Source organism: Bombina bombina, chromosome 4 (assembly GCF_027579735.1).
Source record: "Bombina bombina isolate aBomBom1 chromosome 4, aBomBom1.pri, whole genome shotgun sequence".
NCBI classification, from domain to species: domain Eukaryota; kingdom Metazoa; phylum Chordata; class Amphibia; order Anura; family Bombinatoridae; genus Bombina; species Bombina bombina.
The window spans coordinates 56,681,557-56,697,212 of NC_069502.1; the positions used below are offsets into that span (position 1 = coordinate 56,681,557).

A 15,656-nucleotide genomic window follows, 5' to 3' on the forward strand; every position below is an offset into this window, starting at 1 on the left:
TGAAAAACTATTGAATTAGTATTGGTTACACTAGTGAATTTCAGTCCTCTATCATTTGTATTTAGATGTTCCACAAATTTATCTGCTGATAATAAGTCACCCCTCCATACAAGAATCAGATCATCTATAAAACGGCCATAGAATACCAGGTTCACCCCATACATGGAGTCATATATGTATTTTTGTTCAAATGACCCCATGTAAAGATTGGCATAACTAGGGGTGAACCTGGTACCCATGGCCGTCCCTCTCACTTGGAGGTAATACTCGTCTTGAAACATGAAATAGTTATGGCGTAGTATATATGCAATTAAAGATAGAATAAACTCTTTTTGTAAAGTCGGTAAAAAAATATCCCCTTCAAGATAACTCTCTATGGCTTGCAAACCCAGATCGTGCGGAATATTATAATATAATGCTTGGACATCACACGTTATCCAAATGAGATCACGCGTGATGACCACTTGGTCAAGTTTCTGAATAAGGTCTGATGAATCTCGAATATATGATTCCAAACCTATCACGTATTTCTGTAATGCAATGCTTAAATGTGTGTGTGAAGGCTTAGTATATGTCTACTATATGTATCATTCATATGGCAACATGTTAATGATGCTTACTTTTTTTCAAATTAACTGCATCTAATTTAGAAGGTCAGTTCAAACTGGTGCATTTTGATATATGTGTTATTGCTATTATATAAACAAGAGTGGTTGCTCTGATTATTCACAATTACCAATAGTATTGGGTTAATATCAATCATAGTTAACACTATAATGGTTTAGACGTTCTATTACATCTTGCTAGTGAGGGGAGGGATTGGAAAAGTATAATCCTATTGGCCAAGAGGGGTACTTATACAGCGGGTTTGTCTTAAGTTTTATTACAGCCTGATGAAACGGCTCTGTGCAGCCGAGAAACGCGTTGCTGGTTTCTTTTATACATTTTAATAAATTTCTTTTAATGTACCCCTTGGAGTCTTTCTCCTAATCATTTGGCCTTTTAACGTTCAATTTTATTCCTGTTTGGACATTTACCGCCTGTGCCGTAATTGCCTATCCCCTGCTGTTCAATCTTGCTGGTTGAAGCTTTGGGAGGAGGGTGTGAGCAGCGGTGTGTTCCTGATTGGTGAACAGATCCTTTGGAGAAAGGTGTGGACGTTGGTTCTTCCCGGATTGGCTGAGGATTCACTTGACTGGTTGGTGTTCTCTGCCATGTGTGGTCTACCGGGCGACTGACAGGTCCCGGTCTGCTGATCTTGGCAGCTCCGTTTGTGAGTACTTCGACTTTGTTTTTGTTGATCTCACCGTTTATGTTTCGTTATCACCCTATTGGCACCTCTTCTTTCCTGCTATAGGATTCTTCGTCAGGTATGTGATGATGTTGTCTTCTTACACTTGTGGAACACACTCTGTATTAAATAGGCTTCTATATGACCGGCTCCATGGAAGCAGATTGTTTTCAGAGTGTGTTTTACAAGTGTTTTGAGACAACATCATCACATACTGTCTTGTTGATTAGATTGATTGGTTTTTGGGATGTGATGTCCAAACTGCTCCTAATACAAAACAATGACCATTACAATTATATGATGGCTTATCACTGTGTTAATGCCAACAACACAGCTTAAAGGGACAGTCAACACTTGAATTATTGTTGGTTAAACAGAAATATAATCCCTTTATTACCGATTGTCCAATTTGGAATAACCAACACTGTAATAGAAATACATGTTTTTACCTCTGTAATTACCTTGTATCTATGCCTCTGCAAACTGACCTCTTATTTCAGTTCTTTTGACAGACCTGCATTTTAGACAATCAGTGCTCACTCCAGGGTAACTATACATGCATGAGCTCAATGTTTTCTATATGAAACACATTAACTAATGCCCTCTAGTGGTCAAAATGCATTCAGATTAAAGGCAATCTTCAAGGTCTAACAAATTAGCATATGAACCTCCTAGGTTTAGCTTTCAACTAAGAACACCAAGAGAACAAAGCAAAATTGGTGATAAAAGTACATTTGAAAGTTGTTTAAAATTACATTTCCGATTTAAATCATGAATCTTTTGTTTGACATGACTGTCCCTTTAAACAAGAACATATGCTAACATATACTAATCCTTAGGGCTTGTTGGTATATATACATGTGCTTGTTAAAACAAGCAAATATTTGAATTTTATAAAGTATGCCATATTTCTCTTGATGTGTTAAATAAAGTGTATATTTTTCAAGCTAGATTCAAGTGTTTTATTTAGGAAATAAATTTCATTTAAAAGGTGCATCAAAGCAGAAAAATTTGCTTAAATGATTTTGACAGAGCATAACATTTTTAACAACATTCGCGTTTACTCGAATTGCAACCGAATTAAAATTGTATGTTCAACATAACTAATGACAGATTCATTTAGGGTTTCATGTCCCTTTAAGATTTTCATTTGAAATACATGCTCACAGTACTATATTTAGAGAAAAACAATGTGGAATCGATACATGACACGATATTGAGCATTTACATTAAGAAGAAATATCAGGACATAACATCTAGAATAAGTATACATCTCATATATATTTATCATATGATAAAGGTGAATGCATATTGAGAAATTAATTCAAATACAAATGCACATGTTTAGGAATTTTCAATGTAGAAAATTAAACATAACACATTGATTATTAGTTAATGTGCAAATATTGTTGACAAACATATTAAACAAGATTATATTCATCGCTGAACATTCAGGGATTAACACTTGCCTCAAAATATATTCAGGATCAACAACACATTGCCTTCATTTGTTTCTTCCATGAGACGGCTGTCAATAGATATCAATAGACATTTATTTGCTCTTTATCATCTATGTTTCAACAATGTACATGATTGACACAATCCATAATCCCAGAAAATCATGGTTTTAAACTTGTGTTCTCATTCGTAAACGTGGCAAATCCAATATTGCGGGACAATGTAATCCAATCAAATGACGGATTTTTCAACTTTGCATGTGACGTCTTACGCAACATGGCGCATCCCATATTGCGGAACAACGGAATCCAATCAAATGACGGATTTTACAACTTTGCATGTGACATCTTACGCAACATGGCGCATCCCATATTGCGGAACAACGTAATCCAATCAAATGACAAATTTTACAACTTTGCATGTGACATCTTAAGCAACATGGCGCATCCCATATCGTGGAACAATGGAATCCAATCAAATGTATTTCTATTTCAAAAACTAGCATGTGCTATATTGTTATCTATCAAGCATGTTTGTTTCATGTAATGCACAGCTTCACATAATGTAACGCTAGACAACATAATACTGTGATATCTGAAAGATAATCCATTGTTGGTAATAAATATATATTTCATTAGAATAGGAAGATTATCAAATATTTAGGAAGCAGCAGGGTTTAACATAGAAATAATGCTACTATATACATTACGAAAATGTGGATTGTTTAGACATTATATGTTACCTATAGCAATATATTGTTGGATAATTACATATTATCAAAATAAGAGAAAGAAATTAATTATCTAAAATGTGTGCATTACACACAGTGATTTCTTATGTTATACTACTACAATATGATGTCAGGAAAATTAAAATATTTGTGCTGCCAACATTCAGATAATAGTCTGTTTTAAATATCTTATATGTGTATGTTGATGTCAAAAGAAATAATAATAAAATGAACATTATCAATGCATATCCCTAAATTAAAAATTGTGGTCAGCATCACTTAAGGATTATCAACATAAAATATCTTTTATTAAAAATGACATTAATAGATAAAGAAGAACATTGCCATTTTAATGACATTTATTTTTTATTATAATAAATATGATTTATGATGTCATAAAGCATAAAGAAATAAGATAATTTGAGTAATAAGTCAGAATGAGAACATAGACCCTTAGTATTCATCTGACAAGGTGACATTTTGCATCACAGTCCTTGGAGGGAGTTGACAAGGGTAAACAAAGGCCAACATAGACCCTTAGTAGCCATCTGACAAAGTGACATAGTGCATCACAGTCCTTGAAGGGAGTTGAAAAGGGTAAACAAAGGCCAATTTAGACCCTTAGTAGCCATCTGACAAGGTGACATAGTGCATCACAGTCCTTGAAGGGAGTTGACAAAGGTAAACAAAGGCCAACATAGACCCTTAGTAGCCATCTGACAAGGTGACATAGTGCAACACAGTCCTTGGAGGGAGTTGACAAGGGCAAACAAAGGCCAACATAGACCCTTAGTAGCCATCTGACAAGGTGATATAGTGCATCACAGTCCTTGGAGGAAGTTGACAAGGGCAAACAAAGGCCAACATAAACCCTTAGTAGCCATCTGACAAGGTGAAATAGTGCATCACAGTGCTTGAAGGGAGTTGACAAAGGTAAACAAGGGCCAACATAGACCCTTAGTAGCCATCTGACAAGGTGACATAGTGCAACAGGCACAACAAAAACAACAACAAAAAATAAATTGGCCAAATGGCAACAAATATAATAAAATAACATGTGGATGGAGGAGTTATTTGTGCTCCCTCGGGTCATCTCCGGATCCTCCACTTACTGGGGCATCAGCCTTACCTTCATCGTCCTGAGGTCCTGCATTAGCATAATGTGCTGAAGCTGCAGCTGCATAACCATGGTGTCATGCATCTTTCTCAGCAACTCATTGAAACTCAGCATGCTTCGCTCCAAACGTGCTAGAGCCCCTAGCGTCAACCATGCTGAGTCACAACCTAAACAAAAATAAATATTAAAAATTATTATTAATTCCAGAACATAATAAAAATATAGCAAAGATACATTGTACTAATTAAAATACGAATCAGGATTATAATAAAATTTGCTATAGAGAAGAAGAATTTCACATTAAATATGTTCTTCATAGATAAACCATTACGATATTAAGAAAACTAAAAACCCTATCAATCGCAAAAACATTATTTCTTTGGTTTATGACACACTGGGAAAAGGGTGTTGATAACAAATACAAAATATTGGCATATATACATAACTATATATACAACATCTACACAATATCATTTAGATATTAGAAAATGAGGATGCTAATTTCATACAATGTAAATCTGAAACATTTACATTAATAAAATAAAGAAATGTTTTATAAATAAAATTTCCAAATCAAAATCAATGTATAATTAGATCAGTATAATGTCCCTATAAGAATGTATGTTTTAATGTTGATTTGTAATAATACTTACATTGGTGGCTGGGAAGGACAATACGACACCCAGGACAATGAAGGTGGGGATTAGGGTAAAGGTGTTGGTGGGGAGGGATGGGGTGAGGTGGGGTATGGTGTTCCTGCTCTGGTGGAGCCTGCACAGCTAGGGAGGGTGGGGCCTGGTGAGTTGGTGGCTGTGCAGGTGGGGCAGAAGCAGGACGGGGCAAAATGGGGAAAGTGGTGAGGGAGGGACAGGGGATTGATTTTGAGAAGGGGCAGGAGAGGGGGGCAGGATGGGAAGGGGCAGGAGGGTGATGCCCAGAAGTGGAAGGTCCATCTGAAATATATAATACAATTGTATAATTGCATATGTTATATGAAAAAATATTATTATATTGAAATAGATCAATATTCACCATTATTTTAAATCTGTATTCATTTTCTCATAAAATATTTAGACAAAGTCACAAATAATGACTATGTTTAAAACGTTTGATTGATTTGAAGCTAGTCGAATTTATAATAATATTTAATTGATCCTTAAAACTCTGGTATTTTTCATGGAGCGTTTGATCAATACATTAAAAATCATATTTTTCAAAGTCAACATTATGTGCTATTCTTTATGATTTTACAATATGATATTTCTCTTTTTGATAATATATTAGGACACATGTATGCATTTGATATTGAAATGCCATAGAGTTCTTTTAGACACATGCCCATGGATTGACTTTGGAGACTCCACCAATTGGATAATATGGGAGTATGTAATATGATCAAATATAAATGGCCACTCCACATAGCCTTTGAAACAAGGTAATCACTGATTACCATATATATTAAGATGATTGCCTTTGTAATCTTAAATATAACTATTTTAAGCTTGATGGTTCAATCAATTACTATTCAGAATATATACACGGTAGATACTACCATTCATATTATATATTAAGAAAAGAATGGTATCTATCTGACATTACTTTTACAGAGTATGTTTTGTGAATATCTCTTTTACATTAGGATTAAATGTATGTCATTTCAATATTAATAGACACGTTCAGAATTGACCTTTTTAAGTTAGAGGAAAATTAATGTTTGTTTAAGTGGAATTGACAGTCTACACATAAATAATTTTCAAACCCTTTACATATCATACATCATGAAATTAGATCAATGATTTTCAACAGGATTATGTTTTATGTATACTTAGAAGTTGCTGAGAAGCTCAGAACAATGATGACATAATGAGATGGTCGGCATCTAGGCAATCAGATGAATAGCTATGACTGTCTGTACAATCATAATATGATTATTGGATGTTTGGATGTAATATGCATGTGACATCATGATGTCATTCATGACAATTCATACATAAATAGGAAAATAAATCAATAATTTATATTTTCATGCTGCATGATATAAAAAAGGGGGGGCAGTTGTATATTCCAAAAATAATGGGAATAATATATTTTAAAGGGGACAAAGCTGTAGGACTTTAGTTCTCTTCAACAGTATAATTTTGAAACCATACACGTTAGATACATGTTATATATATTTGGACGTACCATCAGACTCCAAGGGAGCCACTTCCTCCTCCATCTCACATGAAACATCAATATCTGTAAAACATAATATGTTGTGTACATGTTAAAATCAAATATTATAACATGGGTTACTGGTGCTCAAGGACACACATCAATGTTGCATTAAAGAGATACTGAACCAAAAGTAAGGAATTTCATAATTTTGATGGAGCATGCAATTGAAATAAAATATATTATTATCGATGATTAATAATTAAATGTGATTGTCTGTATTTTGAAAATCCGCAAAAAAGCATAGCACATGGAACATTTATTAGTTATCATGTATGTATTGCTTGATGACTGTTGTCTACATTTATACAAAATATCAACATTTATTTGTCATGTTCTGAAGCACAAAGGTGTAGACTAAGAAGCTTTGAGATCTTAATATTAAACTAATAAAATAAAAAATAATATATATATATATATACACTAGTGTGTATTGAATATTTATGTTTTTTATTCAAAAAATAACAAAAGATATAAACATTAACATAGACATAAAATCATATTTTTATTTAAAGTAAATTAAAATAAAATAAAGTTTAAAATGTACATTAAAAATATTGCTATAAATAATACAAACTTACTTGTAACTAAATAAAAAGACACAACTTATTTATTTATTTAAAGTATATTTCTTTAAAAACAATGTTTTTTGTATAAATTTTATCACTGTTTGGTAATATCTTTCCTTGCTTTGAACCTTCAAGTATCTTAATTTTGACATCAGATGATGTACGAACTTGAGCCATTGCAGCATAAAGTTGTCCATGACTGAATACTGGTTCTGGAAGGGATATTCCAACTTTGTCTAACGTTTGACCTTGTGATTTGTTGATGGTCATTGCAAAGGCAAGTTTGATTGGAAACTGTCTCCTTCGTAAAATGATGGTAGTTCAGTGTTGGCAGGGGGCTAAATCTATTCTTGGAATAAACACCATCTGGTTTTGAGCTGTTCCTGTGAGTACCTATGCAATTATTAGATTGGGCTTAAGATCTTTAACTATCAATCTTGTTCCATTGCACAGACCTATTTTTGTGTTCAGATTTCACATAATAATACTTCCCAATTTTTAACTTATGAAGAGGCATTCCTGATGGAGCTAATTCGTTTAGAAACTCTATGGGGATAGTTTTTAAGCATCTTCATCTGTCTGATCGTCAATTGAATCTGAACTTAGATAGATTTTTTTCATCACCATCGAGTATATTAATACATGCTCATTGATTTGATCAACATGACACTTCTTTGTACACAAAATGGCCTTTTTTGAAAAACTGTGAAGATCAGATGGAAGAAGTCTTTTTCCAAAAATTTCAGATATGATACAATCGTGGCATATTAATTTGGAAGGGATCTCAACTAAATCCTCAGGAAGGCCCTCTGAATTATTTAATGAACCCTGTCCTAATTGTAGTAGCCAATTGCTAAATTCTGGATCCACCGAACGCACATTATTGTGCAATTTCAAAATTTTGAATTTATCCCAGTGATCATAGAACTTTATAGTAGCTTCCACAATAGCAGTTCTATTGCATTGAGGAAGAACTGGGAGTGTTTGTCGGAAGTCACCACTAAGGAGTATAACTTTTCCACCAAAGGGCTTGTTGTTCTGCATAATTTCCTGAAGGAGCTTATTTACACATTTTAGAGCGATACCGGGTGTCATTGAGGCCTCATCCCAAATAAGCAATTGAGCATTACGTATGAACTCAGCATCTTTTGAAGTCATTCTCATATTTGATGTTGATGTGTCCAGTAATGGAATTGGAAGCTTAAACTGTGAATGGTAAGTTCTTCCACCATCAAGGAGATTAGCTGCTATTCCTGTAGAGGCAACAGGAAGAACTTCATCTGTGCGTCCACGTAAAGTACTCAATAGTGTTTTATATAAATAAGTCTTGCCACTTCCACCAGGGTCCATCAATAAAAAAACATCTGTGTGGTAAATTTTCATTATCAATAGCAGACATTACATTGTCAAATGCAGCTTTTGCTCGATGTTTAGTGCTTCTTGAAGTTGTGCTCCAACTTGGGCTTCCAACTGTGTAACATAGTTGAATTGCATGTCTGGAATGAAGTTTGATGGATTGGGTAGTCCAAAATCTTCACAACGTTTACCATGTAATATGAGAACATTTAGAATATCTGTTAATGCTACATTTTTACAACTTTTGCAATCATCTATGTGGCCTTCATGACGTGAATAATCTTCATAAAGATCATTTTTGTATTTTTCAAAGAGTTGTGGCACATTAGGTGGGACAACAAAGATACACAAATAAGCAAACAGTTCCCTCATTTGTTTAGGCATTTGTTGAGATGCTGATTCGTTAAGTGTAAGATCCCATGTAGCGTCGTCATCTAAAAGTGAAAGCTTTTGGGCAGCTTCTTTGAATGTGTGACAAACTTGTCCATTAACAGTGCGTAAGTCCTTAAAGGATTTTGCTCCTTTTAAGTGCAAGAGCAGTAACCTCAAACAAAATCTCTCCAAATCTGATTAAATATTTACATTATACAATCGGCCAATTGTTGTATCTGCTCCTCTTTGTCTTGGATTCTACTTACGGGTTTTTACATCAAATACATAATGTTGAGGAATGTCAGAGTAAAAAAATTCCCGTGCAGCATCATCATTCAACTTAAAGTATGCTGTCAAAGTGGTATCCCTGTCTTGTGCCTTTTCTGCAGCTAATTGTATGTTACCATTTTGGAAATATACATCTTGTTCGCCTGGAAGATGACATTGAAGTCTTATTATTGTATGTGTTTGATCTTGCATCAAAAAACCATACAACCTCCAAACAGCTTCAGGAGCACTGACATATCTTGAATATCATTTTGAATTTCATCATGCTGTAGTGTATTATGTTCCTTAATGGAAATATTTGCACAATCGTAACCTTTATATACATATTTGAAGAGATATTTAACACTTTTAACAGAAACACAACTCTCTACATTTATATGGCAGTTGTATTTCAAGCAGAAGTATGGGCTATATGGAACTACCCAAGAGTTGTCAATTTTTTTGCCTTTGACAATTACTGTGGTCTCATTTTTTCGTCTGCGATATCGAGGATGTCCATCAACATTAATTAAAGTTTGTTCTTGAAATTTTTTAGGAAAATTCTTGCTGCAATTACCATCAACCATGCACGGAGAATTTAAATTATGTTCTCCACATGGACCGTGTATCATATGCTTTATTACAATAGCATGTAGTCTGGGAAAAATATGTTCATCATGAATTTCAGTTGATATAAAAGTGTCAATGGTTTCAGCATCATTTGGCTTGTCTTCGGCTTTCAATATTAAAAGGATATGAGCATGTGGTAGTCCTCTTTTTTGAAACTCTATAACATGCACTTTTGCGCAAGGACTTCCAAGAACATGTTTGTTTAAGATATCATGCAAAAGAGAATTTAGTTTGAGATTGAAAACTCTTGCTACCAAATCTGGTCTGAACTCCACTGCTTGACCTTCTAATAGGTTATCAACTATCTCAGGCCATTTAGGGTTGCAGGTCATGGTGATGAAGTAATCCGGTTTTCCATATTTTCTAACAATGGCCATAGCATCATGGTAGTTTTGGGCCATATTTCGTGGACTTCCCTGAAAAGTTGATGGCAAAATAACTGCTTTTCCAGGCATCAGGCCCTGTGCAGCAGCTTCACTTTGAATGTAATCCATTAATCCTGTATATTTTTCAATGCAAAGGTTTGATTGATTTTGATGGATATAGTTGAGTCTGTTGGCCTCAGTCTTGACATAAGCATCAATAAAGTACTGCTGCGTCAACCTGCCAGCACTAAGGAAAGGATTAAATTGATCCGAATTGAAATTCTGTAAGAGTAGTATTTCATTTGACTAACTCTTATCCTTGGATTGGTGGTTACTCTTCTTTGTACATCACTAATTGATGTTGGCCTGTAGTTAAGAGCAATGTTGGAACCCCAACTTTGGTCCCCATATGGAAACAACAAAGGATACAGCAATGGTTCAAGATTAGGATCTAAGACACTTATTCTTTCTGTTTTTTTGTTTGATCTGTAGATTGGGCAATGAATAAGAAGGTCACGTTCAAGAGGAGGTTCACCATCAGAATTTTGGAAAATAACAGCCACCCTCATTAACTCTTTGTACATTATATCTTCGGCAATCTGATGTTCTGTCCTGCAGAATTACCATTGAAACTTTAGAAGTTTGAACTCCATTTAAAGATGCTTCATGGATGCATTCTTGCTCTACCTCATAGAGCATTTTACATGCTTTTGCGAAAGGGTTATACTGAGACATATATGAACTTAACTCCCTCAAAAGTTCAATATGACATCCTGAAATTTTCTTTTAGTGCAGCTCGTTGGTCCGCAGCTTCCTCAGGACTCAAAATGTAGAGTTGTGCAAATTTGCGTTGATCATCATTTTCTGGATGCAAAGCACCAGATCGGTGATAAATTTGCCCATTTATTCTAAAACAGTATGGTCCATATCCTGGAGGTGGTGCAATGTTTGCTCCCATTGATGCAAACGCCAATGCACTATTTATAGAACAGATATTTTGCATAAAATTCTTTGAATGTGTGTGATGTCTAGTCATTAGTTGTTGGATCAGTGGTGAAATTTGTATATGTGGTAATGTTATTTTGCCTTTATTGCAGCATTTATTAAAAAGCTTATCGCTTGGTTGTTCCTCTGGAAAATGCTTTGCCATGCAAAATTTGCAAAAAACATTAAGTTGACCACATGTGTGCATCTGGACATTGTCTTCATTAAATAGTGAATGGTTATAACTTGCGTTATATTGATTAGTGATAGTGATGTTAGTGCAAACGTTTTTTGTACGTTGACGATGTTTTACACTTTCAAGAGTTATTTCAGCATCTGTATTATTTTTTCTACGGGTAGCAGAACGTGATCTTTGCATGTCCTGTTGGAGAGCTTTTTCCTGAGCAGTCATATTGGCCCTCCAAATCCTTTTTTTTGCAGAATCCTTCTTACGTAGAGTTACCCTTTGTTGTTCAGTCATATGTGTCCGACGTATACATTGAGTTTCTTTTCTTCTGTGTTTAAACGTTTTCTACATCTTCCTGTGTTAAAATTCTCTTAGGAGGCATTCTGCAGTTTTTAACTTTTTATCTACTTATATGTTTTGCAGCCTGTTTGTCTCACACTTTTTTTTTTTGTCACTCGTAGTCTCTTTATAATTTGTGTCTATTTTTTGAATATATTTTTTTTGTCTCTACCTTTAATTTTTTGTGTACCAACGGTCTATTTATTTGTTTGTGTATGCAGTTTCTTTATTTTCCATAGGCAGTCTTTTTTATTTTCCCTTTTATTTGTTTTAGGCAATCTATTTATATGTTTAGGCAGTCTCTTTATTTGTTTTAGGCAGTCTGTTTATTTACCATTTTAGTTTTTTTTAGGCACTCTCCTTTATTTTTTTTGTTATATAGGCAGTCTTTTATTTTTTCGATAGTCTTTTATTTTTTATTAGGCAGTGTTAGGCACACTTTCTTTTTGTTTTAGACAATATTTTAATTTGTTTTACAAAGTCTTAGGCACTCTTTACTTTGTTTTAGACACTTTTGAGTTTGTTTTTGGCAGTCTCAATTTTTTTAAGCAGTCTTAGGCAGTCGTTATTTTGTTTTAGACATTAGGCAGTCTTTGGCACTCTTTACTTTGTTTTAGACACTCTTTATTTTGTTTTATGCACTCTTTATTTTATTTTAGACACTCTTTTTTATGCAGTATATATGTTTTTTAAGCTTTATTAGTATTAGGCACTCTTTATTGCCTTTTTTATGCTTTATATATGTTTTTTTTAAAAGGTTTATTATAATGCTGCTTATGTAGTATTATGCACTCTTTATTGCCTTTTTTATGCAGTATATATTTTTTATTTGAAAAGGTTTATTATAATGCTGCTTACGTAGTATTAGGTACTTGTTATTGCCTTTGTAATGCAGTATATAGGGTTGTTAATATTTTGCTTTGGCTTATGCAGTAAGTTTTCTAAAATAATGTTAATAAAATTAGTTCTGCAGCTGATTTTTTGTGTGCTGTGTAGCACAATCTTGCTCTCTTTTATGAGCCTCTTAAAGGGAGCAGTTAAGCAGTATTTTTTTTTATTAAAAGCAAATAGTGAACCTTTCAGTTATACTGGCACTTTTTATGTGTGCTGTGTAGCGCACTCTTACGCTTTTGTATGAGCCTTTTAAAGGCAGCACTTATGCATATTTTTTTTTTAAATAAAGCAAATAGTGCTACATGCAATTTTTATGTGTGCTGTGTAGCACACTGCTATGCTAGCAAATAGTGCTACATGCAATTTTTATGTGTGCTGTGTAGCACACTGTTATGCTAGCAAATAGTGCTACATGCAATTTTTATGTGTGCTGTGTAGCACACTGTTATGCTAGCAAATAGTGCTACAGGCTATTTTTTTTTTTTTTAACTTTTATTTGTAATCCAAGAAAAGGTCATAAAAAACAAAAAATAAAAACAATATAAACAGCTTTGAACATATAAGATCATCCGTAAATTATACACAAGTTCATTCTTATAATACTGTATTTAGCTATGCATACAGATATATTTTAGCTAGATATTGATATATCACATTCAGCTTACTTATTAACATTTCTTGGAGTTTTTTAGTTTTTTCACCCCCCTCCTCCTGAACCCTCCCCCAACCCATACCCCTCCCGTGCGGAGAGGCAACTCATCAAGGAAAGAAGGAAGAGGAAAAAAAAAAAAAAAACAAAAAAAAAAACCTAAAAGAAAAGGGGGGGTGGGGAAAGAGAAAGAAATCAGCTTAGATACTAGCTCTCTTTTAATTTTTACCAGTTTCCTAATAAAACCAATTTCTGTGTTCCTGAAAGGAAAGATTATATGGTTCATTTCAGATTCGGGAAAAAATTCTCAAAAAAAACGCCCATTTATCAAAAAATCTTTTAATGTCTGTGCTCATTATTTATGTCTGCATTTCTTTGATCTAAAAATACATTGCTTTTTCATGGCAGTTTTTTATCTCGGAGATACTTGGAATTGTGCAGCTTTTCCTCTTTTTGCAAATTAAATATCTAGTAGCAAGAATGCCAGAGATTACCCACTTTCTCATCGCTCTGCCTACCAGATTCTTTAAGACAAAATATTATCTGATACAATGTGAGTGAAAGATTAGCTATTTTGAGTACATTCTTGAACCAGTATTCGACCCTGGCCCATAGGTTTTTAATCTTGGACAGTGCCAAAACATGTGGATTAGGTCAGCTGCCTGAAGTGAACATTTTGGACATTTACAAAATCCCATGTTGGCACACTTGAACCCTCTCTTTGGGGTAAAGTATGCCCCATGCAGGAGTTTGACGTGCGCCTCTCTCCAGGTTGCAGATAGTGTTACTTGCGAGATTTTCTTAATTGACGATTGAATAGTGTTTATTTCAATATTGTTTTGTGGAATTAATTCATTCCAATAAGCGACCAAGTTTGCCCGTATCGAGGCTCCTTTATTTATGCTCAGGAGATGATAACACGGTGCAATTGACAAATGACCATTTCTTGTCAAAGCTAGCCAGTTCTCCAATGTGCCCAGTCCCCATTCCCAGCCCACTTTTTTAACCAAGTCTTGGACAAAATGCCTTAATTGCAAATATGCAAAAAAGTCCTTATTAGACAGATCAAAATCTATTTTTAAGTTCTGGAATGATTTAATACATTTCCTTTCTTTATCTATAATTTGAAGTACCTTTGTTAGTCCAGCCGTGTGGCCATTTTCTGAAAACTTTCCGAGTCTAAGCCTGCTTGAAAAGTAGGGTTGCCTATTATGGGTAAGATACAGGAAGCTCTATTATTAATTGATAAGGAAAACGGTTATCTTATACCAAGCTTTGATGGATTGAAAAATAGTTGTAAGTTTTTTAATTTCTGCTGAACTTCTTTAGGTTCTAAATGTATTAATGCTGCTAAAGAGTATGGATGACATACACTAGACTCAAGATCATTGTTCAGTAGCATAATTATTAACCGAGATCCAAGTCCACTACATTTCGTGCTAAGAAGGAAAGGTTATAGAGCCTTATGTCAGGTAAAGCAAGACCTCCACTTTCTCTTGGTAGCGAAAGCTTCATAAGAGAGATCTTTGACCTTTTGTTTTGCCAAAAGGAACTGAATAAGAGAGGTGTTAATCGATCGGATATCCTTTCCTAAGAGAATTATTGGTGTATTTTGAAGGATGTACAGTAGGGTTTGGAAGGAGAACCATTTTAAAGAGGGCTATCCTGCCAGAAAGGTGATAATGGGAGTTTTTGCCAAGTCAAAAGTTTTTCCTTAATTGTTTTTTATTACCGGGGGAATATTCAAAGCATATAGATCCGATATTTTATCGGGAATATGAATCCCTAGATTATTTAAAGGAATCTGTTACTTGATGAAAAGGAGTATTCAGGATGGAGGTATTATTTTTCCTGAGCCAGTATATCTCTGACTTAGCCCATGTTGACTTTATAGCCAGAGAATGAGCCAAATTGCTCCAGTTATCTGGAAAAGTTTCGGTAAATTCAATTTAGTGTTTGCCAAATAAAGCAGCAGGTAGTCTGCATATTGACCGATTTTTATTTCAGTGCTACGAATTTGTTATACCTTCTAAAAGATGGCGAATTTTGATTGCCAGAGGCTCTATGGAAATATTAAATAAAAGCGGGGAGAGAGGGCAGCCCTGCTTGTTCCTCTACCCAAAGAGATAGAAGGGGAGATGGTATTATTTACTATTAATTTTGTAGATTGCTGATTATAGAGATTTCCAACGAATTCAAAAAAATTCCCCCTAATACCAAATGTCTTAATGATG

The 15,656-nt window shown here is 34.3% G+C and overlaps 1 protein-coding gene across 1 annotated transcript; it reads right to left on the reverse strand.

The window, feature by feature from the left end:
* Positions 1-8,777: 8,777 nt before the first annotated feature.
* LOC128656864 (uncharacterized) lies at positions 8,778-10,953 on the reverse strand. Its single transcript, XM_053711030.1, is given in 4 exon segments — positions 8,778-9,256; positions 9,374-9,637; positions 9,640-10,641; positions 10,644-10,953. Coding segments are annotated over 4 exon segments (2,055 nt in total).
* Positions 10,954-15,656: the final 4,703 nt, after the last annotated feature.